Source organism: Hyperolius riggenbachi, chromosome 3, assembly GCF_040937935.1.
Source record: "Hyperolius riggenbachi isolate aHypRig1 chromosome 3, aHypRig1.pri, whole genome shotgun sequence".
Taxonomy (NCBI): Eukaryota; Metazoa; Chordata; class Amphibia; order Anura; family Hyperoliidae; genus Hyperolius; species Hyperolius riggenbachi.
The window spans coordinates 512,358,542-512,383,510 of NC_090648.1; the positions used below are offsets into that span (position 1 = coordinate 512,358,542).

Consider the following 24,969-nt stretch of genomic DNA (forward strand, 5'->3'; position numbering starts at 1 on the left):
GATAGAGGCTCCAGCCTCAGGGCACAGTGCCTGGCTTGAACCTGACTACGCTTCTGTATTGGATTACCTGTTATTGACCTGGCTTGAACCTGACTACGCTTCTGTATTGGATTACCTGTTACCGACCCGGCTTGAACCTAACCATGCTTCTGTATTGGATACTCTGTTACCGACCCGGCTTGTTGAAAGCTATTCGCATGAATGCTGCCTACATTGACCCTGGCCTGATTGACCTTGCAACCTACATAAGCCAAACTGCAGAAGTTATTTAACTGCAAAACAGTGAATGGATTTAATGTAACACTGTCAAGGTTAGGGTTAGGCACCACTGGGGGGGTCTTAGGGTTAGGCACCACCAGGGAGTACTTCGGGTTAGACACCACCAGGGGTTGCTTAGGGTTAGGCACCATCAGGGGGGTCTTAGGGTTAGGCACCATCAGGGGGGGTCTTAGGGTTAGGCACCACCAGGGGGGTGCTTAGGGTTAGGCACCTCCAGGGAGGTGGTTAGGGATAGGCACCACCAGGGGGGTGCTTAGGGTTAGGCACCACCAAGGGGGTGGTTAGGGTTAGGCACCACCAGGGGGATCTTAGGGTTAGGCACCACCAGGGGGGTCTTAGGCCTAGGCACCACCAGGGGGGTGGTTATGGTTAGGCACCAAAAGGGGGCTAGTTAGGAGGGGGGGGCGGAGGTGGCGGCGCGCAAAGCCACAAATGGGGGGCTGTGCCGAAACATGGGTGTGGCCATGACATTCTATGGGCAGAGCTAACGTAATAATCTAACAGCGAGGCATAAGAAAGCAGTGTTTACGCCATGATGTGGGGGCACCTATACCCTGCTACCCTATACTGGGGCACCTATACCTGGCTACCTATACTGGGGCACCTATACCTGGCTACCTATACTGGGGGCACTTATGTATGGCTACCTATACATGGGCACCTATGCCTGGTTACCTATACTGGGGGCACCTATACCTGGCTATCTATACCGCGGGAACCTATACCTAGATACCTCTACTTGGGACAGCTATAACTGGCTATTTATACTGAGGGCTAAATACCACATCGCAGACAACGTTCACGAGTCTGGGGGGGGGGGGTGTCAGACGCACAATTTCTATACTATCGGCCTGGGTACAATTTAGCCTAGAAGCTGCCCTGGTCCTGGCGGTGCTGATTACTATTCCCCCTTCGGGCCGCTATTGACTCAGGGGAAATACGTAATTCGGCTTCCAGTTGTTGCTGGCTGGCGAATGGCGCTGTTTTTATAGTCATTTGGGCTCTGTTTTATATATAGCCATTATTGACATTATGACCTACGGTGGGGACTTTTTTTCCTCTCTCGTCTCTATACACCAGCGGTTCTGTACGAGAGCCAGCCGGGGTTCAGGGGCAAGAAGAGGTAATTTTCATATTCATGAGTGATGCATCATGGGAAACCACAGTTGCTCACTTAAAGTACCCCGGAACTGAGAAGGGGTTTGATTAATAAAGGTGCCGTTTGGTGAATGGTGGTGCTCAGTTCCCGGCAGACGCGCTCTCAGTACGCGTTCTCAGTACGCGCCCCGCCGCTGTAAACAATAACCACGTGTGCAAATGGCGTGTCAGCAGCTCTGCTGACACGCTGTCTGTGGATTGGTCACTTTGGATTCCTTTAGTTCTGATTGGTTAAGTGCAAGTATAAATGAAAGGTGAGCGCCCTCAGTTATCGCCCGTGATAGCCTATGCTGGGCTTGTTGCTGAGATTGCGCTCACACCAAGTGCTTGTCTTGCTGAGGACTTTTGCCTGTCTCTTGACTAAGCTTCTTCTACATTGGATTACCTGTTACCGACCCAGCTTGAACCTGACTACGCTTCTGTATTGGATTACCTGTTACCAACCCGGCTTGAACCTGACTACGCTTCTGTATTGGATTACCTGTTACCGACCCGGCTTGAACCTAACCATGCTTCTGTATTGAATACTCTGTTACTGACCCGGCTTGTTGAAAGCTATTCGCATGAATGCTGCCTGCATTGACCCTGGCCTGATTGACCTTGCAACCTACATAAGCCAAACTGCAGAAGTTATTTAACTGCAAAACAGTGAATGGATTTAATGTAACACTGTCAAGGTTAGGGTTAGGCACTACCAGGGGAGATTTAGGGTTAGGCACCACCAGGGAGGTCTTAGGGTTAGACACCACCAGGGGTTGCTTAGGGTTAGGCACCTCCAGGGGGGTGGTTAGGGTTAGGCACCACCAGGGAGGTCTTAGGGTTAGGCACCACCAGGGGGGTGCTTAGGGTTAGGCACCACCAGGGGGGTGCTTAGGGTTAGGCACCTCCAGGGGGGTGGTTAGGGTTAGACACCACCAAGGGGTGCTTAGGGTTAGGCACCTCCAGGGGGGTGGTTAGGGTTAGGCACCTCCAGGGGGGTGGTTAGGGTTAGGCACCACCAAGGGGGTGCTTAGGGTTAGGCACCACCAGGGGGGTGCTTAGGGTTAGGCACCACCAGGGGGGTGGTTAGGGATAGGCACCTCCAGGGGGGTGGTTAGGGATAGGCACCTCCAGGGGGGTGGTTAGGGATAGGCACCACCAGGGGGGTGGTTAGGGTTAGGCACCACCAGGGGGGTGGTTCGGGTTAGGCACCACCAGGGGGGTCTTAGGGTTAGGCACCACCAGGGGGGTCTTAGGGTTAGGCACCACCAGGGGGATCTTAGGGTTAGGCACCACCAGGGGGGTGGTTATGGTTAGGCACCAAAATGGGGGTAGTTAGGAGGGGGGGGCGGAGGTGGCGGCGCGCAAAGCCACAAATGGGGGGCTGTGCCGAAAAATGGGAGTGGCCATTACATTCTATGGGCGCATTGCGGGCTACATTTCAGCACAAAATAAACGCATTGCGGGCAACATTTCAGCACAAAATAAACGCATTGCGGGCAACATGTCGGCACAAAATAAACGCATTGCGGGCAACATTTCATCACAAAATAAACGCATTGCGGGCAACATTTCAGCACAAAATAAACTCAATGGGGGCAAACATGTCAACACAAAATAAACGCAATGTGGGCACATTTCACCTGGAAAAAAAAGCATTTACTCACCTGCCAGAAGTTCCCTCATGCAGCCGGCCTCTGGTGTGTGTGCAGCTCCCCCGGACGATCCTCCTCCTGCAGTCTCCCGCGCCGACAGGCAGAGCAGGGCTACGGAAAGATGGCGTCCGGAGGCGGAGCCCTGTACTGGAGACACAAATAGTCTCCAGTACAGGGCTCCGCCTCCGGACGCCATCTTCCCGTAGCCCTGCTCTGCCTGTGCCTGCCGGAGGACAATGCAGGTTGCTGGAGCGGGGCTGCGGGGAATGAACTAGCACAGCGTCTATGAGACACTGCGGCTAGTTCATGTACGGTGACCAGAGACCCGAGGCCGGGACGTCCCGCTGCAGAAAGCGGGACGTTTCCCGGGACCTCATGCAGCCTGGGACAGCGCCCCCCGAAGGCGGGATGCGTCCCGGGTAAAGCGGGACATATGGTCACCGTACCTTAGGGTTAGAGATAGGTACAGAGAGGGTTCTGTATGTTAACGCTAAATAACGATAAGGCTTTAACGCTAAATAACAATAAGGCTTTAACGTTAAATAGCGATAATTGACAAACGGATTAGCGGCAACACCGTGCGCCATTATTCGCAGGCGCCATTTTCAGATGGATCTGACCAGGTAAGCCTGACAGGTACAAGAGTATTTTAAAGCTGAATTAACTCTAATACCTTCAATTTAAGAAGGCAAAATTATATTCAAAGTTCTTACACTGTTTTGCAGTACATCTACATTATTCTGATTTTCCACCAGCAGAGGGCAGCATAGCACCTCTTTCTTCTGTTGTCAGTCCCACAATCCTCCTGGCTAATGTGACAACACTGGCTCTTCTCTTCTGCACCAGTGTCATGTGACTGGCTTCAGCTGCAGGGCAGGGATGAGGCATTACTATTCATGCAGAACTGTGTGACTTCCTGCTCTGCTGCTGTGGCTGCTGCTCCTGTGACCTCTGCAGTGTTTGGTATAGAGGTGTCCTGGCTCTCTATAGACCAATCTCCATCCTCTGCTCTGTTCCTGTGTCTGATGCAGAGACTGCTGCTTCTGTGACTGCTGCAGGGAAGTCCAGGCTCTTTATAGACCCATCTCCATCCTCTGTGCTGTCTCTGTGACTGCTGCTCCTGTCGCTGCTGCTCCTGTGACTGCAGACCGATCTCCATCCTCTGCGCTGACTCCCTGACCGCACGCCATGCTGCAGATGTGGTCGTACGCCTTCCTGGCATGCCTCACCCTGGGGCACGTCAGCCTGGGGACCGCTACAGGAGTCGTCATCAACCGGGCGCCAGTGAGGGTCCTCGGGGTAAGACACAGCGCTATTCCAGCCAGGGGTTCTGGGTAATAACCATAGATATGGGGAGGAGCAGCCAGCAGTGTGTTGGGGTCACTCTGGCATGAGTTCAGTGACCTGCAATAGACCCAGAGAGCTGCTTCTCTCTCCTGTCTCTCTCTTCTCTCCCCCCAACAATTTCTGTATTTATCCCCCCCCCCCCCCTTCTCTCCCTCCTGCTCCTCTCTGTGTCTCTCTACCCTCCTGCCCCCCCCCCCCCCCTCCATCCTGTATTTGTGTCTATTTGTCTATTTTACCCCCCCCCCCCCCCCCCCCTTCTGTCTCCACTACCCCCCTATCTCTCTCTCCTCATCCCCCTTTCTCTCCCCCCCCCCCCCCCCTTCTCTCTCCAGCAGATTTGATCAAAGTGATATGAGAATTATAACTACTGATTGAGATGCTGTATTAACGTTTACTAACAAATGCATGTATGGCAGGATCAGCCTTTCAGAGTCACGTCCTTCCACAGATCACCTGAATTGAACTGGTTTGATTTGACGAATTGTTTGTCTTATGAAGGCTTTTAAAGGTGCTTCAACATCAGACGATTTTATGGGCAGAACGACCAAGAGACCGATCTCTCTGATTGAATCTGCTGCCGGCCCATACACCACAGGCTGATTGCTGATCAATTTCAGCATGAAATCTGTCGGGAATCGGCCTTGTGTCGCTGCATCTGCCCCCAGCGCTGTCCCCTGTCGGTATCTGCCGCTGGCCCCGGGCTCTGTCCTCATACACGCATCCCACGGATACGCCGGCAACCACGTGGGGCGCATGTATGTGGACAGAGTTAGCAGCGTACACTGATAGGTAAAGTATACTGCACAGGGCACCAGCGGGCACATTTCACACAGGGGGGGGGGGGGGGGCAGCGATGGGGGTTCTGCTGCATTTTTCACTCATCTCGATATTGCACGGGTATGCGGTGGTAACAGATATCGCTGTGCATCTGATTGAGCATGTCAGCCCTACATCTTATAGCATGTCCAATCGATACATGCAACCAATTTCGGCCCATAATAAGGTGCATCATTAATCGGGCATGCACTGGGCGGCAGCGATTTTACAATCGAATCGGATGGTCGATCAGCCAGCGAGTTGCCTGATGTATGTCCACCATAACTGCAGTCACACAATGATTTCTGGCCAAGGGAGCGAGACCAAGGAGGCGTGCAGTAATCCCTAACTGGCTCAGTTGAGGACTTTACCGGGCTGAATGTGGTAGACCAACACCGAGGGAGCCTACATACCTCATGGGGCTGGAGGAAGGTGAGTATAAATCCTTTTATTTATTTATCTCAGGTACACAATAGAGGAAACCCAAAGTCAATAAAAAAGCGCCTCATTGTCACTTTTATCACCAGACATGGTCAGTGTGATGTCAGTAAGTCTGTCTTGCATGCATATTGTATGTAGCTCCGCTTTATACTTCCTGCTGATTGTTATTTATGGCAATTATAAGCTGCAAACAATTTGTAAGCAAACTGGAGTTATCACCATCTCAGTGTCCATCGCTAATAATGAGCGGTCTGATGTACGTCTGATCCAAGATGGCCGACTATCGGTATGTCGAACCTGCAGTCATCGTTTGTCAGCAGACTTATTGCTCCTTCACAAACTCCTTCAATAAGTCTTCATCCACTACCAACCACCTCTCAGTGGGAGTCCCCCAAGGCTCGGTCCGTGGCCCCCTACTGTTCTCCCTATACACAACCTCCATTGGCAATCTCCTCTATGGGTTTTAACATCACCCAGCCCTATGCACGCCTCCAGGACTTCTCAAGAGCTGCTCCAACACTGTCTGTAACCTTAACTAATGTCCAGTGCTGTGTAATATGTTAGCGCTTTATAAATACAATAAATAAATAGACTGTGGATTACATTAATCTGTTTTTTCTAAACAGGCGTCAGATCTCATCAGGCTATTTGTATTTCGGAACTGTATTTTCTAATGATTACTCCAGATGCGATTTGTCTGATATCTTCTCTCTGCTCCCCCCGCTGTACAGGTGAATGGTTTCTCCTGGAGTAACTGTGGCGCGGAAACGCTGCCTGGCAAAATCCAGGCACTCACTATTCTTCCCGACCCCCTGGTGATACCGGGAGAAATGACAACGTCTGTCATCCTCAACACCACCGTTGGCCTGACCTCCCCTGTCAAAGTAAGTACTTCATAACCCAGCAGTGGACTGCAGTAGGTGCTCACGTTCGAGACAGGAATTTTGTGTTGACCTGAGGAAGCAGGCCAAGACATGTGAAACGCGTTGTCTACAGTGCAGGAATAGATATTGCTTTTTTCATTAAATAATGGTTTGTCCTTCTGAGAAGGTAATAAATGACGCTTCTCATATATACAACTTCTAGCAGTATTGTAACGATTGGTGTCAGCACGCAGAGAGAATCTGATTATTGGCGATCTGCAGTATCACCAAGAATGCAGATATATACCCGATTATTGATGATCTGCAGTATCACCGATAATCAGATATATTGCTAACCTCTGGACACCTATGTATGTGAGAGTGTTTGGTGTAACAGTAACAACTCTGAGTAAAGACCACCAGAGGAGCTGGCGGCCTATACTCCTGAGGAATTCACCCCTGACGGTGCGTGATATTCCTGTAGCCTGTGGACCCCTGGGCGAGGGACCAAGGCTGGGTTGCAGGAAGCCCTGCTGCTAATATGCAAGGTTTTGCCCTGAACTGGGCTAAAGTAACACAGTAATAGCACAATCCTAGTCTGGGGTGTGAGGTCCGTAGTCACAACACCTTGGAACTAGTCTGGAGCATAACATAAATGATAATACAATTCCCTAGTCTTGGGTGTGAGTTCCGTGATCATCAACACCCTGGAACTAGTCTGGAATATAACACAAAGACAATACAGTTCCCTAGTCTTGGGTGTGAGTTCCGTGATCATCAACACCCTGGAACTATGCTAGAGAATACACAGAAGATACATAGTATTCCTAGTCTGGGGTGTGAGGGCCTTGATCTCAACACCCTGGAACTGGTCTAACAAATAATACAATTCAATTAGTACTTTAACCAGCCTGGCGGTATGGACGAGCTCAGCTCGTCCATCACCGCCGGAGGCTGCCGCTCAGGCCCTGCTGGGCCGATTTTCATCAAATAAAGTGCAGCACACGCAGCCGGCACTTTGCCAGCCGCGTGTGCTGCCTGATCGCGAGCAGCGGCGAAAGAGGGTCCCCCCAGCCACCTGAGCCCAGCGTAGCCGGAACAAAAAGTTCCGGCCAGCGCTAAGGGCTGGATCGGAGGCGGCTGACGTCAGGACGTCGGCTGACGTCCATGACGTCACTCCGCTCGTCGCTATGGCGACGATCTAAGCAAAACAAGGAAGGCCGCTCATTGCGGCCTTCCTTGTTTATTCTGGGCGCCGGAGGCGATCGGAAGAACGCCTCCGGAGCGCCCTCTAGTGGGCTTTCATGCAGCCAACTTTCAGTTGGCTGCATGAAATAGTTTTTTTTTTATTTAAAAAAAACCCTCCCGCAGCTGCCCTGGCGATCTTAATAGAACGCCAGGGTGGTTAAGCTATCAACAGAATCTGGCTAAGTGTGAATTCCCAGGTCTACCTAGTTCAAACACTCTGTAAGGATCTGACTATGGTCTGAGTGCCTTCACGCAAGTGTTAGCAATGGCAGACAACCAGCAACTGACAAGCAAGCAGAATATATAGTTGCTGAACTCTGCCGCCCCGCCCGAGCCATTCAGCCAATCATGAGTCCTGCAGGAATCAGCTGATCTTCCGGATCAGCTGACACTTCCCCTGCTGGTATAACGGTCCTGAGTTCAGGCGCGCGCGCGTAGCTCTCCATCTGCCTATGTGCACTAACAGACCCAGCCACACCAAGCGCACGCCGCTGCATGCAAACCGCCGCGTTGGACGCGGAAACAGCCGCTTCGCTGTCAGAACATGCGGCGGCCTTTCCGCATTCCACCATACTACCAGACGCGTGTCTATGCGTGCAAACCGCCGCGCTGGACGCGGAGTCAGCCGCCTTGCTCTTGGCACATGCGGTGGCTTTTCCGCGTTTTCTCACAAGTATCTTATCATCAAGGGCGCCTCCACCAGTGGTTTTTAGCATAGTCCATTCCCCACAGGGTTTCATAATCAAAAGGACTTTTAGTCTTCAGAACTAATCCAGGAGAGCGACCGACCAGCGTCTGTGACAGATCAGGGACCCTGAGCGGGGCCGGCTATATTCCCACAGGCTCAGACGATGGCTCTGTAACAGTTGCGGAATTATCTCCGTGGTCAGCACACAGCATGTACGCTGACACTGTGGAAACCCTCCACAAGCGCTTGGATAAGGGAACCCAGCTTTGGTGCAAATGCACCTGTAGAGAGAAATTCCAACCAGCAGATGGAGCTGTGGAGTACAGAGGAACACGGTCTCTGTACAACCACAGATGCCAGATGGAGATTGCACAAAGTGAAGCAATACAGGGCAAGATAGCCTCTCAAGAGAGAGTGAGCACAAAGACAGAATGTATGTATGTCCACCAATCTTGTCGCCACCTAGTGACGGTTGACATACAACAGCGAAGACCAAAGTGAGAAAGCAATCGCAAGAATGGCGATTGCTAACAGAGATACAAGACGGAGTAAAGACAGACCATAGAATGAATAAAGACAGAACCAATTAGCAAACTGCAATCCAACACGAAGGAACTGACAGGACTAGCTAAACACGGTCACCACACGTTAAGCGCAATAGCGACAAAGCGTGTTCAAGGCACGGTTGCCGCACGTTAAGTGCAACAGCGACAAAGCGTACCAACCCTAACTAACTATTGAACACAGAACAAAAAGACAAACAGATGGCGAGAACGCTTTGCTAATCGGTTGCCTAACACCAGACAACAGCAAGCGTTCACACCAGACAAAAGCTCTGGCCCACACTCCAGGAACATAGGTCAGAAGGATCTACCGCCTCTACCGCTAAGGCGAATGCAATCCAAACAGACAGACAGATGGAGCAACCAGTAGCAACCGCTGCTCTGGCTTACACTCCAAGACAGAGTACAGAAGGATCCACCGCCTCTACCGCTAGGGCGAATGTGATCTAGACAGACAGAGCGATTCACTATCAGCCGCCGTTGGAGAAAGTGCAATCGCAACAGATAAGACAAGACAGGACTAGGCGATACAGGTAATAAACAACCTGACTGCCCTAGAAGGAATGCTAAGTGGACTCCCAAGGAAAAACTACTCTAAGGGCCCTTTTCCACTAGCAATCGCAATCACAAATCACAAACGCCAGTGATTGCGATTGCGATTTTTCATTAATTCTGTTATGCGATTGCGATTTGTGATTTTCATTTGCATTGCATTATCATTGTAAAAATCGCTCCAGCAAGCGATTGCGATTTGCGATTAGCGATTTCCAAATCGAATCACTGTAGTGGAAAATACTTCTCGTGATTTCTATGATAAAGTAACAACTCTAGCGATTTAAAAATCACTAGCGATTTGCGATTTTGCGATTCAGCAATCACAATCGCTCTAGTGGAAAAGGGCCCTAAGACAATATTTAGCAAACAATAGCAAAGGGGCTGAAACTCAAGGTAAGTCCAGCAGAACCAAACCTTTATGACCAGCAGGGAATTCTGGGAGGAAATGGCATTTATACTGCAAGCCTTCAAGAGAGGCAGAGCTATCAATAACCAAATGAGTGAATGCAAATCCCTCACCAGAACAGCAAGTCTGAAACTTGCAGAGTAAAAACAGGTCTCCTTTCCAGGGACCTGCAGCATACAGACCTGAAAAATGGTCAAACAGCTGCTTGCCTGTGCAGACAGCAGAACAGATCATTACAGGCTCCCTACTGTTCCCCCTATACACATCCTCCATTGGCGAGGTTATCTCCTCCATGCGTTTTAACATCATCCAGTCCCATGCACGCCTCCAGGACTTCTCAAGAGCTGCATCAACACTATGGAACACCATTGTTCTCCAGGTGTCTCTCATTTACAGACACTTGGAGGTTACGGGTAGCCATAGTTGGAGGTTTTTTCCAGTATTATTATCATCTCTCTGACCATCTGTGGTAACTGCACTGGATAATTAGCGGTTGGGTGAAGTTTACCGATCTCTTAAGCTAAGTACTCACCTTGCAATGCAGGGAGATGGATCCAGCGACGTCTCAATGACGTCGAGCGCACCGCCGATCCATCTTCTGGCCAGCGGGTATTCGCAACGTTACACGACGGTTGTGACAAGACTTTAAGCAATCATAGTACTTTGTGTGGGAGACATCGGGGATCTTAATGATCCGATCGACCGTGATGGTTGTTATTGCCGTGTGACGCTAAGCAACATTTGTGTGATCGAGCGCCTGTAACCACGTTGTGAAATCGCATAAACAACCACTCGTCGCTCAAAAAATATCACCGGTTGTTGGAAAAATCGCAAAGTGGGTAGGGCCTTTAGCTGGTTATGCCACGTGCCTGCAGACAAGACTATTGTACCCTCATCCAATCATGCTCTGTGCTGCTGGGAACATTATTATTGTTTAGTATTTATATAGCGCCGACATCTTCCGCAGCGCTGTACAGAGTATATTGTCTTTCATTTGTCTGTCCCTCAGAGGGGCTCACAATCTAATCCCTCCCATAGTCCTATGTCTATGGATATATCATGTAGTGTATGTATCATAGTCTAGGGACAATTTAAGGGGAAGCCAATTCACTTATCTGTATGTTTTTGGGATGTGGGAGGAAAACATAGTGCCCATAGGAAACCCACACAGACACGGGGAGAGCATACAAACTCCTTGCAGATAGTGCCCTGGCTGAGATTTGAGCTGGGAATTCAGCGCTGCAAGGCGAGAGCGCTAACCACTACGCCACAGTGCTGCCCAATGCTAATTATGTGTCCTTGTTTTCCACTCCTGTCTCGGGTAGAGTTAGAGGAACGACCTTAAAAAATAAGAAATGCAGTAAAACCTGTTCATAGGTTCTGTTTACGTACAAACATGTCAGCTGATCGCTGCTGGCCGGGAATGTTACCAGCCGGTTACTGCTGGGGGGCGGAGTATTTATCACCAGGTGATCCATCTATCAGCTATATGAGCCATATCGCATTTGTCTTCTGAAATGTACCCCCCACTGGGTGTGCGATTCAGACACCACTGCAGCCAGAAAGATCAGCAGGATGCCAGGCAATTGGCATTGTTTAAAGGGAACCGGTATAAAAAAGTGCCCCAAATGGATACTCACCTCAATAGAGGTATACATAGCTCCCAACTGTCCCTCTTTTTCGGAAGGACAGTCCCTCTTTGGGAACCCAATCCCCCTGTCCATCTTTCTTCCTCACGTGTCCCTCTTTCAGGACTGATGTACAGAATTGTGTGTATATATGTATTTTTCTACTGAAAAAAATGACCACTATAGCAAAAATCATAAAATGTAAAATACATGTAAAAACATAAATAAGTTGTATGTTTCTTCCAGAGTAAAATGAGCCATAAATTAATTTTCTCCTATGTTGCTGTCTGACAGAACCAACAGATTTTGAACTAGTCCATATCTTCATGGGGCATTCTCAGCAAGGCTCTTATTCTTTATAAAGGCATTCCCTGAAAAGGATTTATACAATGATGCTGGCCAGCCTCACTGCTTGCTGCACGCTTTTTTTGGCAGTTGGACAGAGCAACTGCCATTAGCCAAGGGCTTTTGAAACTAAAAAAAAAAAAAATCACGAGAATCCCCCATGAGGAGATGGGCTAGTCCAAAACCTGTCAGTTCTGTCAGATTTCTACTACCCACTGTAAGTAACTGCAGCATAGGAGAAAACTAATTTATGGCTCATTTTACTGAAAAGAAACACACTTCTTATTTGTATGTGTTTACATGCATTTTAAATTTTAAGATTTTCACGATAGTGGTTCTTTAACTGACGCTAAACTTTATTCCCATCAGTTAAATTTATATTTTTCTTATTTTGAAATTTAAAAATTATGAAAAACTAATGATGATAGAAAGGACCAGCGTGGGTTGAATGATAAAACTACATCTTTTGATTCCGAATTCTTTGTGATAAGCATGGTGAGGGGTGTGGCAGGGGCGCGGTTAGTGGTGTGGCAGGGGTGTGGCTTAAAGTGTCCCACTTTCTTATCCCAACAAGTTGGGAGGTAAGCAGGGCCGGCCCTAGACTTTTTGCCGCCTGAGGCAAATTTTGAAAAAATTATTGCTGCCGAGCTGGAGGGGTAGCGGGCAGGACGGGGGTATTGGGCCTAGCGGCTGGGAGGGGGGTCGGACCCCCCCTCCCTCGCCTGGGTCCCCCGATCTGCGCTCCCCTCCAGCCTTAAATGCGCCGCCCACTGTATTGTAAGTGGATGGCCGTGGCGTTGCAGGAAGTGACATCAGTGGAGCGCACGCTGGATCGAGCAAGGAAGAGGTGAGTCCTCCCCGCCCGTGCCTCTTACGCATAGCGGCTGCTTCTGATCTATTTAAGGCTGGAGGGGAGCGCAGATCGGGGGACCCAGGCGAGGGAGGGGGGTTCCGACCCCCCTCCCCGCCGCTAGGCCCAATACCCCCGTCCTGCCCGCTACCCCTCCAGCTCGGCGGCCGGCTCCCCGCACCCACCGACGGGCAGATGCCGCCCCTAGAAATGTGCCGCCTGAGGCAAAAGTTTCACCCCGCCTCATGAGCGGGCCGGCCCTGGAGGTAAGTCTTCCCCTCCTCCACCGGGCCATTCCAGCGTTGTGTCCTGCCAAAAAACATTGACAAGCCCTTGTCAATGGCTTTTTCTGCCTATCCAGATCAGTAGTACTGCACAGGTGCAGTGCGCCTAAGTTCCCGGGGGTCACAGCATCCAGGAAGGGAGTGGCTTCCGAGGTCTTAACGTCTTGACAAAAATTAGAGTCATGGATTTGCTTTAAAGCAGTAGAAAAAAACACACATATAAGTAGATAAATATTTGATCTACTTACATAACACATGTATTGTACTGTCCACGTTTTGATTTCAGTGAATGTTATTTAGTAAATGACGAGAATTCTGTTCCTGGTGGGGGCCATGTCTTTTGCCCACAGTTTAGGCTAAATCCTGATGTCATTTCTGCCCTTTACTTTTTTTCTTTTCTCCTCCTATCGCTGAGTCACCTCAGCCTTGCTTGTAAACACAAGTGAGCAAGGGATCGTGTTTAGGTACACACCATAGAATTTTCTGTTCGATTTTCTCTTAGAGTTACCTGCCAGATAGCTTTTTCCCATGTTATAGGTAAATCTAACAGAAGAATCTAACAGAAAATTGTATGGTGTGTACCTAGCATCAGATAAGCAGCTAGGCAGGGAAATAAATGGAAGAGAAGGAATATATTCTAGATAAAAAGAACCCCCAGCATGCAATGCTTTGGCACTGACTACTAAAGGGCCAGTGTTCCTTAAGTATATGATAACTCCAAACCATAACAGCAGAAAAAGTTTTGCAAGTTTTGAATGCAGGATTAGCATCTTTATCACGTAATACACTCAGACCAGTTGCTGCTGAAATTTGATTTTTATGGTGACAATACCGCTTTAAGAGGAGATGGAAGATGATTAGTGCACGGTTATTCTCCCAGCCGTGGTGAAATGAGGAAGAGGAATGGAGAATGGGCATATAAGCGTTTCCTGGTGTGTGGTTTCCCCTCGGTGCTAGTGGGTGATTCTGTTATAGTGCATTTCCTGTATCAGTCACATGTCATCTGCGCGGTCTCTAAGGGCCAGTTTCCACACAGCGCCGGCCTGCGTCTTGCGAGACGTGTTGGAGGCACAGCCGTGATGCGAGACACATCTGTATTCGTGCCGTGCGCGGCTTTATGGATTCAGATGCGTGTTGCAAAGAAATGCAGCATGCCATCCAAGTTTTGCCCTCCAGTTTTTCCAGATGTTTCTGACTGAAGTGTGACAAGATTAGCTGCATGCTTGTTTCAGGGTGTGTGAGTCAGACACTACTGCTGCCAGAGAGATCAGCAGGGCTGCCAGGCAACTGGTATTGTTAAAGGAAATATTGTAAATATGTCAGCCTTCAGGCGTGCTTTACGCTCCTCAAGGCCTGGATTTACATCACAGGAGCCTACAGGCACAGATGTCCTGACACCCTAGACTCCGCCCTCCATGCATGCAGGCCCGGATTTACATCACAGGAGCCTACAGGCACAGATGTCCTGGCACCTTAGACTTCGCCCTCCACGGACCTACAAACACCCGCCAAACCACACTGCAAGTGTGCTGACTGTCCCCGCTGTCACCTTTCCATTACCCGTCATAGGTAGCTACAGGTGCCCTTTAGTATTAGGTAGAGATGTGGCGAACGGATCCCGAACCGTTCGCTGGCGAACATCTCTAAATCCATGGGGGTTTTACTACTTCCAGGTCGCTCTGACCCGGAGTAGTACGCCTGCGCTACCCGGCGAACCGGGTCCTCGATCGCGCTCCTGTTGCCGGGCACATTCTGCGCATGTGCGTGACGTCATGAGTGACATCACGCTCATGCGCAGAGAGTCCCCGGCAACAGGAGCGCGATCTAGGACGCGCTCCGCCGGGCAGCGCAGGCGTACTACTCCGGGTCATTGCGACCCGGAAGTAGTAAGAGGCCCAGAGAGGTTCGCCAGGCGAACGGTTCGGCCCATCACTAGTATTAGGTAGCCAGAGAAACTATCAGTATTAAGCAGCTGGAGGTGTCAGTGACTGAAGGGAGATCTTGTTAGTGCAATGCAGAGAGCTGGGCAAGTAACCTCTTATTTACACTCTCATTAGGACTCTACATAGGGAGGAAGGGAGGAGCTCAGAGAGGAGAGTGAGCTGCCTTTCTATCATCAGGCGCCTGCAGACGCATGCTTACACTGCCTTATGGTAAATCCGGCTCTGCGCTCGTCAAAGTTATCAGAAGCAGATGTCTTGCTGATTATTGATCAGACTTTATGGTAATATCTACACAAACAGCACTATTCCAGTGCAGGTTCTCACTCACTCCTCTACATAACAATTACTTTATTGCTGTCTTTGTTACAGTTAGCGAGATCCTTTCACTTCCTGTAGCCAGTGATGTCACAGGAAGTGGGGCGGAGGGGTTCCAGCAGAGACCAGACAGAGAACATATTTCCTAGCTGAACTTGATGGACGGATGTTTTTTTTTTCAACCAAGCTATCTGTAACTGTGACCTAGACAGCTGTCCCCGCACTTCCCATTTCTACAACTGACACGGTTTGCCCAGCGTTGTCTGATTATTCTGCTTGCTCAGATGTCATGTGAGTGGCACACAGCGCTCTGACTAAGCTGCTATTACCAGCGTCTCCCCTTCGCTTCCTCAGCAAGCAGGGGCATGTTTTCTGACTAAAGTCTTGTAAATTATCCAGCTGAACAGATACGGAAATGTTTGGTTTGTAGGGAGGTTGAAAAAGTTCAAAGCGGACCTGAACTCTTGCCCAGGAGAGAAGGAGAAAACAGAGCAATCCACCTTGTGTGTGTTTATAGAGAACAGCCTGTCTAATTCTCCCTTCTCAGCAAGTTGCCTGTTTCCGCGGATCAGTAAGAGATTGTGCCTGGTGGCTGCAATGTAAAAGGAACAAAAGGGGCTTACCAGCTACAAACAACCCACATTATAAGGTTGTATATATTGCTTTTGAATGGTAGAAAGCACAGACCACAGTCCTCCGGGGATCCACACGATCTCCAGTCCCTCAATCCAAGCGGGTATAGAATCCCGAAGGTTAACGTTTATTTAACTACTTTCGCCTTTTGGACATATCTGCTACGTCCAAAAGGCTGCTGATGCGCGCTCCCGCGGCCGATCGTGCGCGCTCCCGTGCCGCTGCCCATTAGCCCGGAGATCAATGAATGGGAACACAATTCCTATTCATTGATCTAAGTGCCGTTAGAAAGACCGACAGCTTCTATTAGAAGCCGCGACCTTTCTAAAGGGAAAAAAAAGTTTCCAGTGTAATATCAGATAGTGCAGCCCGGAAGCAGCCTTCCTCACTGAGTATCACGCATGCTGGTTCCGGGGCTGGAGGTGTAATGTGAGAATGGGCAGCCCGGAAGCAGCCTTCCTCACTGAGTATCACGCATGCTCAGTGGGAAGTTAGATATTATTTTGCTGAAATATCTGTGCTTTCGCACCACGTACACTCCCGAAATTTTCAGTGTAGGGAGGGGACCCCCCGATGTAGCTCTGTGCCGAATTGCAGCCACCGAGCCCCGCTGGTTCCCGAGACTGATTACAGGATACCTATCTCAGGACCTAGCGGGGCTCGGGGGCTGCAATTCGGCAAAGAGCTAGATCGGGGGCTCCCCTCCCTACACTGAAAATTTCAGGAGTGTACGTGGTGCGAAAGCGGAGATATTTAGGATAGTTTATGTGGCAGCTCAATTAAATGGGACGCAGGCTCCTACTGCGCATGCGGGGCTGCACAACGTGCGGGGCTGCACTATGTGACATTACACCGGCCTCCCTATACTTCCTGGAAGCGAGAGCGCTCGCTTACAGGAAGGGAAAAAAATGACTGAGGCCATCTTGTGGCCAAATAATAAAACTACATCTACATAAATTGTTTAAATAAGGTCACACACTATTACATGTAAAATTGACTGTTTACCTCCCTCACTAAAAAAATACCTAAATAAATGGTTTAACAAAAAAAAAAAAAAATTAAAAAAACAAACAAACATAAATAGTTACCTAAGGGTCTGAACTTTTTAATATGCATGTCAAGAGGGTATATTACTAAAAAAAATTAAATTATAAGCTTGTAAATAGCGAAGGACTCAAAACTGAAAAAAATGCACCTTTATTTCTGAATAAAATATTGGCGCCATACATTGTGATAGGGACATAATTTAAAGAGACTCTGAAGCAAGAATAAATCTCGCTTCAAAGCTCATAGTTAGCAGGGGCACGTGTGCCCCTGCTAAAACGCCGCTATCCTGCGGCTAAACAGGGGTCCCTTCACCCCCACCTGCAAAATCAACGACCAACTTGGTCGTAAATTTTGCTCTTCCTGGAGGCAGGGCTAACGGCTGCAGCCCTGCCTCACAGCGCGTCTATCAGATGGGCATCGCCGCCTCTCCCCCGCCCCTCTCAGTGAAGGAAGACTGAGAGGGGCGGGGGAGAGGCGGAGGTACACGTCTGATAGACGGGCATGAGGCAGGGCTGCGGCGGTTAGCCCTGCCCCAATGCGGAAGCGCTCCCCGGCTGTACGGAGGGGATTTGGGGGATCAGGGACCCCAGTTAAGCCGCGGGATAGCGGCGGTTTAGCAGGGGCACACATGCCCCTGCTATCTATGAGGTCTGAAGCGAGATTTATTCTCGCTTCAGACTCTCTTTAAATGGTGTAATAACAGGGACAAATGTGAAAATAAAATATGTGGGTTTTAATTATGGTAGCTTGTATTATTTTAAAGCTATACTGGCCGAAAACTGAGAAATAATGATTTTTTTTAAAAAAAAATTTGTAATATTCCCATTAAAATGCATTTAGAAGAAAATAATTCTTAGCAATACTGTATGTACCACCCAAAGAAAGCTTAACTGGTGGCGGAAAAAACAAGATATAGATTAATTCATTGTGATTAGTAGTAGTTATTGGCGAATGAATGGGAGGTGAAAATAGCTCGGATGCATAAGGTGAAAAATAACGGTTTAAATCCCAGCCAGGGCACTATCTGCACAGAGTTTGTATGTTCTCCCCGAGTCTGTGTGGGTTTCCTCCGGGCACTCATGTTTCCTCCCACATCCCAAAAACATACAGATAAGTTCATTGGCTTCCTCCTGAATTGGCCCTAGACTACGATACATACACTACACGATACATACATAGACATAGGACTATGGTAGGGATTAGATTGTGATGTACACTTAGCGTCAGTGTGCTATTCAGGAAATAAATACTGTATGAAGTAGAAATAATATGAGTTTATTTGTAGTGTAAGTATATTTGTGTAGGCAAATAATTGATGCACTAAACATTTGCATTGCTTGTCACTCATAGGTCTAGTTAATATCACAGGTTTCTCCCCCTTCTACACGAAACTAACGCTTAATGTACACAGGAAACCGCAGCCCAGAGAAACGAGAAGTGCTCTGTGTCTGTCAGAGAACATACAGTATATAATGAGTGACATAAGCTGGAAGAGGTTATATATATGCCAGGGCTGTGGAGTCGGTACAAAAATCCACCGACTCCGACTCCTCAGTTTAGGATTCCACCGACCTCGACTCCGACTCCTCTAATTTGTATATTACAATCTTGCTGATTGAAAGTATGTAACATGAAATTCGTCTCTTAACTGCCAACGCTTAGGAATTTTAAAAGACAACTGAAGTGAGAAGGATATGGAGACTGCCATATTTATTCCCTTTAGTCATAGACTAAAACTAGTCCTTGGTAAGAGTACTTGTAAAAGGTACAGACCAGAACAAAGAACATCTATCAGGCCCTAGGCAATGTAACTGTGGGTACATGTAAGAGTGATGTGCAGGTACTCTGCAGGGGAATGAGGTGATTCTTCCTCTATTACACATTCTTCATGCACAATCTGAACCAGGTTTATGGGTGACAGACAACACCTCTCTGTTCAATGTGCACAACATTCTCAGTGGATTCCCTGCAGCTCTGTGGGGAGAGCATATGTATAGTATAGTACTACTGTGTAACAAAGTAAACCTGAGACAGATAAAATTAAAGTGTTATACATACCTGGGTCTTCCTCCAGCCCCCTTCAGGCTAATCAGTCCCTCGCTGTCCTCCTCCGCCACCTGGATCTTCTGCTATGAGTCCAGGTACTTGAGCCAGTCTGGTGTAGTGCGCATGCACACACGCCGCCACCGGGAGCGTACTACACCTGTGCAGCACTATTGCGCAGGTGCAGAATGTTCCTGGCTGTGGGAGCGGCATGAGGCCAGACTGCACTGACTGGCTGAATTACCAGGACTCATAGCAGAAGATCCAGGTGGTGGAGGGGGACAGCGAGGGACTGATTAGCCTGAAGGCGGCTGGAAGAAGCCCCAGGTATGTATAAAACTTTTCTTTTCATCCTTCTCAGGTACCATTTAATTCGTAGTCACCAAACCAAATTTTAACAACATATCAAATTATTTGATTTCATGAGCAAAGTGCATACATTTGCATAAATCAGCATCAATGCAGAATTATTTCCATCTCATTGACCATCTCTATTAGTGACACAGCTACACATCAGGCTTTATACTTACAGCCAGGGGCGTAGCAATAGCCATAGCAACCATAGCGTTGCTATGGGGCCCGCCTGAGCCCTACTGTCACAGGGGGCCCGCAGCAGGATACCCCGCTAGGTTCTGTAGGGGTGGCAGCATGAGGGGAGAGCTTGGTGGCAGGTCGGCAGGGAGGGGGTGCATGTTTGCACTTTCTGATGAAGGGGACCCTCCGTGGCCCCGAAACATAACTTGTGCTAACACCTGCACTGTGGAATAAAACGCCTTGCAATACTATGTTGGTGTGCTACTCTACCTTGGACTTATTCTCAAGTCGAGGTCAGTCGGCGCAGTCCAGCCATGTGCGTTCCGCCATTGCGCTCCAGTGAGCGGTACTGCACAGGCGCAGAATGCTCCCAGCCACGCGAGCATGACAGGGGCGCTTGCACGGCCGGACCGCACATGTGCCGTATGCCCTAGACCAGAGGACTTACCGGGACGAATTGCTGAAGATTCAGGGAGCGATTTTCCTGGAGGGGGCTGGAGGAAGCCCCAAGTATGTATCATTTTTCCCCCAACTGCCCATCTCAGGTGCACTTTAATGGTCCCACACCAATATCCTCTCGACACTTGATTGAAGATCGCCCACACATGACTCCCCACACCGCCGGCACTTGCTACACTTTAGTAGCCCCTGCAAAGTATCTTTACCTGAGCTTTCAACTTCACTGCCAGCGGCTAACTTCTTGCAAAATAAATAAGTGATCCATCAATTCAAATTTACCTTTTTATTTTCTGCTGCCCAGCTTGGCGAGAATCCAGTGTACATACGGCTATATTTACCCTTTAAGGGTTGAAGTGAACAACATCACAAGGAACAGAGGTGCACTTGAGCCGCTGATTAGAGACACAAGTGATCACAGGGATCGTCCTAATGGACACTTGAAGTGAACTACCAAGCTTTCATTGTGAAGATGATGAAAGGTCATGCAGTACAGGGAGAATTGTTTTATGTGTCAGAATCTCGTTTTATCGGTTGTTTCTGTTCTCTGGCAGATCGCGGTCACCGCACAGAAGGAGATGGTGGGCAAGTGGCTGACGATTCCCTGCTTGGACGGCTTTGGAAGCTGTACCTACGATGACTTCTGTGACAATCTGGACCAGATGATTCTGCCCGGGTTGCCATGCCCAGAGCCCCTGCGCAGCTACGGGATACCCTGCCATTGCCCCTTCCAGCCAGTAAGTGCTGTCCGCCTGTATTGTACTGTTTCCCAGGCTTATTCTGCTCCCGATTGTTAGGCCGGCTTTAGACTGTATATTACCGCATTAGTATGTGTTAATCCCCTTCTGGCCGGGATCCAGACAGGAAGTGACGCTCGCTTGCAGTCACTTCCTGTTTTAGAGATGCGGAAGTGTGTAGGCAAAATACGCTTCCGCATCGCCATAGACTTACATGACTTCTGGTGCGCCACAGGTCGTCGCAGAGGTTGCGCGGTAACGTTGGTTTGGTCCACGCAGTAAATCAGCGACTTCCGGTGCACCACTCTGCACCGCATGCTGTAAGCACCCATAGGCTTTCATTAGCATAGCGGTGAGCTGCGGTAAGATGACCCAATGCACCAGTGTGAAAGGGCCCTGAAAGTTTAAAGGATACCCGAAGTGACATGTGACATGATGAGATAGACATGTGTATGTACAGTGCCTAGCACACAAATAACTATGCTGTGTTCCTTTTTTTCTTTCTCTGTCTGAAAGAGTTAAATATCAGGTATGTAAGTGGCTGACTCAGGAAGTGACTACAGTGTGACCCTGATAAGAAATCCCCCCCCTTTTTTTTAACCTCTTTCTTGCTGTCAGAAGCCATTGTCTGCTAGGATAGTGTTTTATAGTTGGGATTTCTTATTCGGGAGGGTCACACTGTAGTCACTTCCTGTCTGAGTCAGGACTGAGTCAGCCACTTACATACCTGATATTTAACTCTTTCAGGCAGAGAAAGAAAAAAAGGAGCACGGCCTAGTTATCTGTGTGCTAGGCACTGTACATACACATGTCTATCTCATCATGTCACATGTCACCTCGGGTATCCTTTAAAGTGAACCAGAGGGGGGAAAAAAATCTAATACCTAAGAATAGGGAAACGTTTGGATCCTGTACAGACAAGACACAGAACTGGCGGACTCAAAGCACCAGAGCTGAAGCCACTAGGGAGAGTTCTATAGGTAGTTGCAGTGTTAGGAAGTCTTGCCTATAAACTCCTTACTGAATAGGTGTAGATCAACCGATCAGAATACCAGAACAGAGCAACCAATCAGGATACTAGAATACAGCAACCAATGAGAATACTAGAATAGAGCAACCAATCAGAATACTATAATACAGCAACCAATCAGAATACCAGAATAGAGCAGCCAATCAGGATACTAGAATACAGCAACCAATCAGAATACCAGAATACAGCAACCAATCAGAATACTATAATACAGCAACCAATCTGAATACTAGAATACAGCAACCAATCTGAATACTAGAATACAGCAACCAATCAGGATACTAGAATACAGCAACCAATCAGGATACTAGAATACAGCAACCAATCAGGATACTAGAATACAGCAACCAATCAGGATACTAGAATACAGCAACCAATCAGAATACTAGAATACAGCAACCAATCAGAATACTAGAATAGAGCAACCAATCTGAATACTAGAATACAGCAACCAATCAGAATACTAGAATACAGCAACCAATCAGAATACTAGAATAGAGCAACCAATCAGAATACTAGAATACAGCAACCAATCAGAATACCAGAATAGAGCAACCAATCAGGATACTAGAATACAGCAACCAATCAGGATACTAGAATACAGCAACCAATCAAAATACTCGTTTAACAGCTAAAACTGATTTGTTGATGCAGGAATCTGCTCCATTTTTATCCAGTTTCTTCTGTATCGCCATTGTGCCTCATATGAAATATGAACACATTCTCTCTCTCTCTCTTTGTGTGTTGAGTTTCCTCTCTAGTAGCTGATGATTATTTTTTATTTCAGGGGACTTATTATCTCCCTGTGTCCCAGTTCTACATCCCGAGCCTGTCGCTCCCGTATTGGTTCACGGATGGAAATTACCGCCTCACCATCGTTGTGAGCAGCGGAGGCCAGGAAGTCGGGTGTGGTGAGATCACCTTCTCTTTAGTCGCGTCTTTGTCCCAGTGGCTGTAAGCGGAGGTGGAAGATGGCGGAAGCTTGATTCAGGATCGCCCTCCCAGCAACGAGAATCATCTACTGGCCTAAACATCAAACAGTGCAAAGAGCGGCAGGGAAACCGTCTATAGTGTTCCTGCCATTGTTGGCCAGTAAGCAGGATTTTTATAGGTAAATAACAATAAGCTTAGGGAAAAATCCGAAGACATAACAGCGACAGTTGTTTAGGTGACGCCTCTAATGACTAACGGTCCAAGATTTCTCTCCATTTCTTTCTCTCTTAGGCAAATAAGCATACTTATCTAATAAAAGTAGATTTCTCAGCTGTGACCTCTTCTCCTGGAGTGTCGGCAGGACCGGTGCTACCAGAGGGGTAACCTGGGCAATTGCCCCAATACTATGGTGCCCCCGACACCCCCTCCCCACACAGGTCTCCCCCTGACTTGCGCTTCCGGGGCCCCTGCAAAGTTTGTGTCAGCATAGCCACTCCAGAGCACTGCTCCAGTAGTCCGTCACCTGTCTCTCTTTTTCATTACCACTGGCCGCATCTTCTCAGTGACTCTGTGCATGTCATTATAGAATGAGAAGACACGCCCCTGGGAGGATGAAGGCGGGGCATGGACTAATTGAGCAGCACCTCAGCGGGGATAGGCGAGTTGCTAAACTGCCAAAAACTTTCCAGGAGCCCTGAGGAGCACAAGAAATGGGGGGAACGTGGGGGGGAGGGCGGCAGCAGCCAGCTCGGGGTCAGTTTGGGGAGGGTCAGGGGGGCTCCCAGGTTACTGTTTCTCCCGGGAAATTGCTGAGATGTCTACACTCAGGTGACGGTGTATGTAGACCACCCCTCTCCCCTTGTTACTAAGGTTCAAGATGTGGGCAGAATGCCCCTACCACCCATGTGACTACGACCCCGCCCTTCAGGCTGTAAGGGGAAAGTACCAATGTATGAGCGTTTGAGTCCACATGGGTGACACCAAGAGAGGACCCGCTGTGTCCTTTGGGACCCTGAAGGAATAAGAATAGGTGTGGGGTAATAATAGTTCAGGGATGAATAGATACCCCTTAATAAAAGCAGTGAGTCAACTGGTCAAACTTTTCTTTATACAACACAAACAAATGATGATGTCTGATCGGTAACTTTGAGCTATTGCACTTTGAGCTGTTTTACTGCATGAACCGGTTCTGTGTCGGGATCTATGTTGGCCTTTAGAAGCCTTGAAAGCAAACTGTGATTTTTTTATAACTTCTTCTTAACAAGCCCTTCAGCAGTCCTCGACTAACCTCTCACATGACTAGCAGAAGTATCTGCTGACTGAGCGCCACATTTCACAGCTTGTTACAGGAGAGCGTTCCTTGACTTACCGCTTGCTAATCGATGCATAAACAGTCAGCATGCTTTGATAGAAGGTACCGAGAGTCCATCTGCTGCGCACATCCCAACCCTGCCAGGAAGGAGAGAAGCACTCTTGTGTTTTACTGACTACTAAACTTTTTGTGTGCTAATAAAGTATTTCAATAATAAAAAATAAAACTATGCTCTATGTTTATTCTTTGGTCTTGGCATGAGTTTTAGGTTTGGTTCCCACTTGCAGCGGATGCAAAACTTTCACAGTAAGCGCATCCACTGAGCGCATGCGCTTCGCTCTGTCACATATCTGCACCATCCATTTTTGCATCCGCATCACCCATCCGTTTGTTTCCATATGATTGCTGATAGTTATGTGTCCCCCGGTACCACCACTGCTGACACTTCCACTCAGTCCTTCCCAAAGCCGGTAAGCAATCGACGGAAGCATGGGGATCTGTTCCCTGGGACCGAGCGGAAGAGTCGGCAGCAGCGGAATCGGGGGAATAACGAGTATTTGCATGATGGCGGCGAACAATCTAGTGAGAATGGACACTGTTCTCATAGGCATTCATTGCGTAACTTTCCACAACCGTTCCAGAAAAATACGGCAAGTTTAGACTCTGTTCCCTTTCTGTGCCTCTTAGGGCCCTTTTCCACTAGCGTTCGCGCTAAATGCTAGCGATTGCGATTCAGCAAAATCCAAAATTTACTAGCGATTTCCCGACGTTTGCGACCGCGATTTTGCTATGCGATGCATAGCAAAATCGCGGCAAAAATCGCTCCGTGGTGCGATCGCGATTTAGTAAAAAACGAATCGCGGTAGTGTAAATTACCTACC

At 48.5% G+C, this 24,969-nt stretch overlaps 1 protein-coding gene across 1 annotated transcript; it reads left to right on the forward strand.

Annotated features, from left to right (window-relative positions):
* Positions 1 to 3,896: 3,896 nt before the first annotated feature.
* LOC137564481 (ganglioside GM2 activator-like) lies at positions 3,897 to 24,314 on the forward strand. Its single transcript, XM_068278389.1, has 4 exons — positions 3,897 to 4,370; positions 6,407 to 6,559; positions 20,631 to 20,813; positions 22,631 to 24,314. Exons 1-4 carry the CDS (start codon positions 4,260 to 4,262, stop codon positions 22,799 to 22,801), a joined length of 618 nt encoding a protein of 205 aa, XP_068134490.1. The 5' UTR covers positions 3,897 to 4,259; the 3' UTR covers positions 22,802 to 24,314.
* The last annotated feature ends 655 nt before the right edge of the window (positions 24,315 to 24,969 follow it).

Coding starts and splice junctions, on each gene's coding strand:
- LOC137564481 (XM_068278389.1), top strand. CDS start 4,260: ATGCTGCAGATGTGGTCGTACGCCTTCCTGGCATGCCTCACCCTGGGG. Junction 4,371..6,406: donor CGCCAGTGAGGGTCCTCGGG/GTAAGACACAGC, acceptor CCCGCTGTACAG/GTGAATGGTTTCTCCTGGAG. Junction 6,560..20,630: donor GCCTGACCTCCCCTGTCAAA/GTAAGTACTTCA, acceptor GTTCTCTGGCAG/ATCGCGGTCACCGCACAGAA.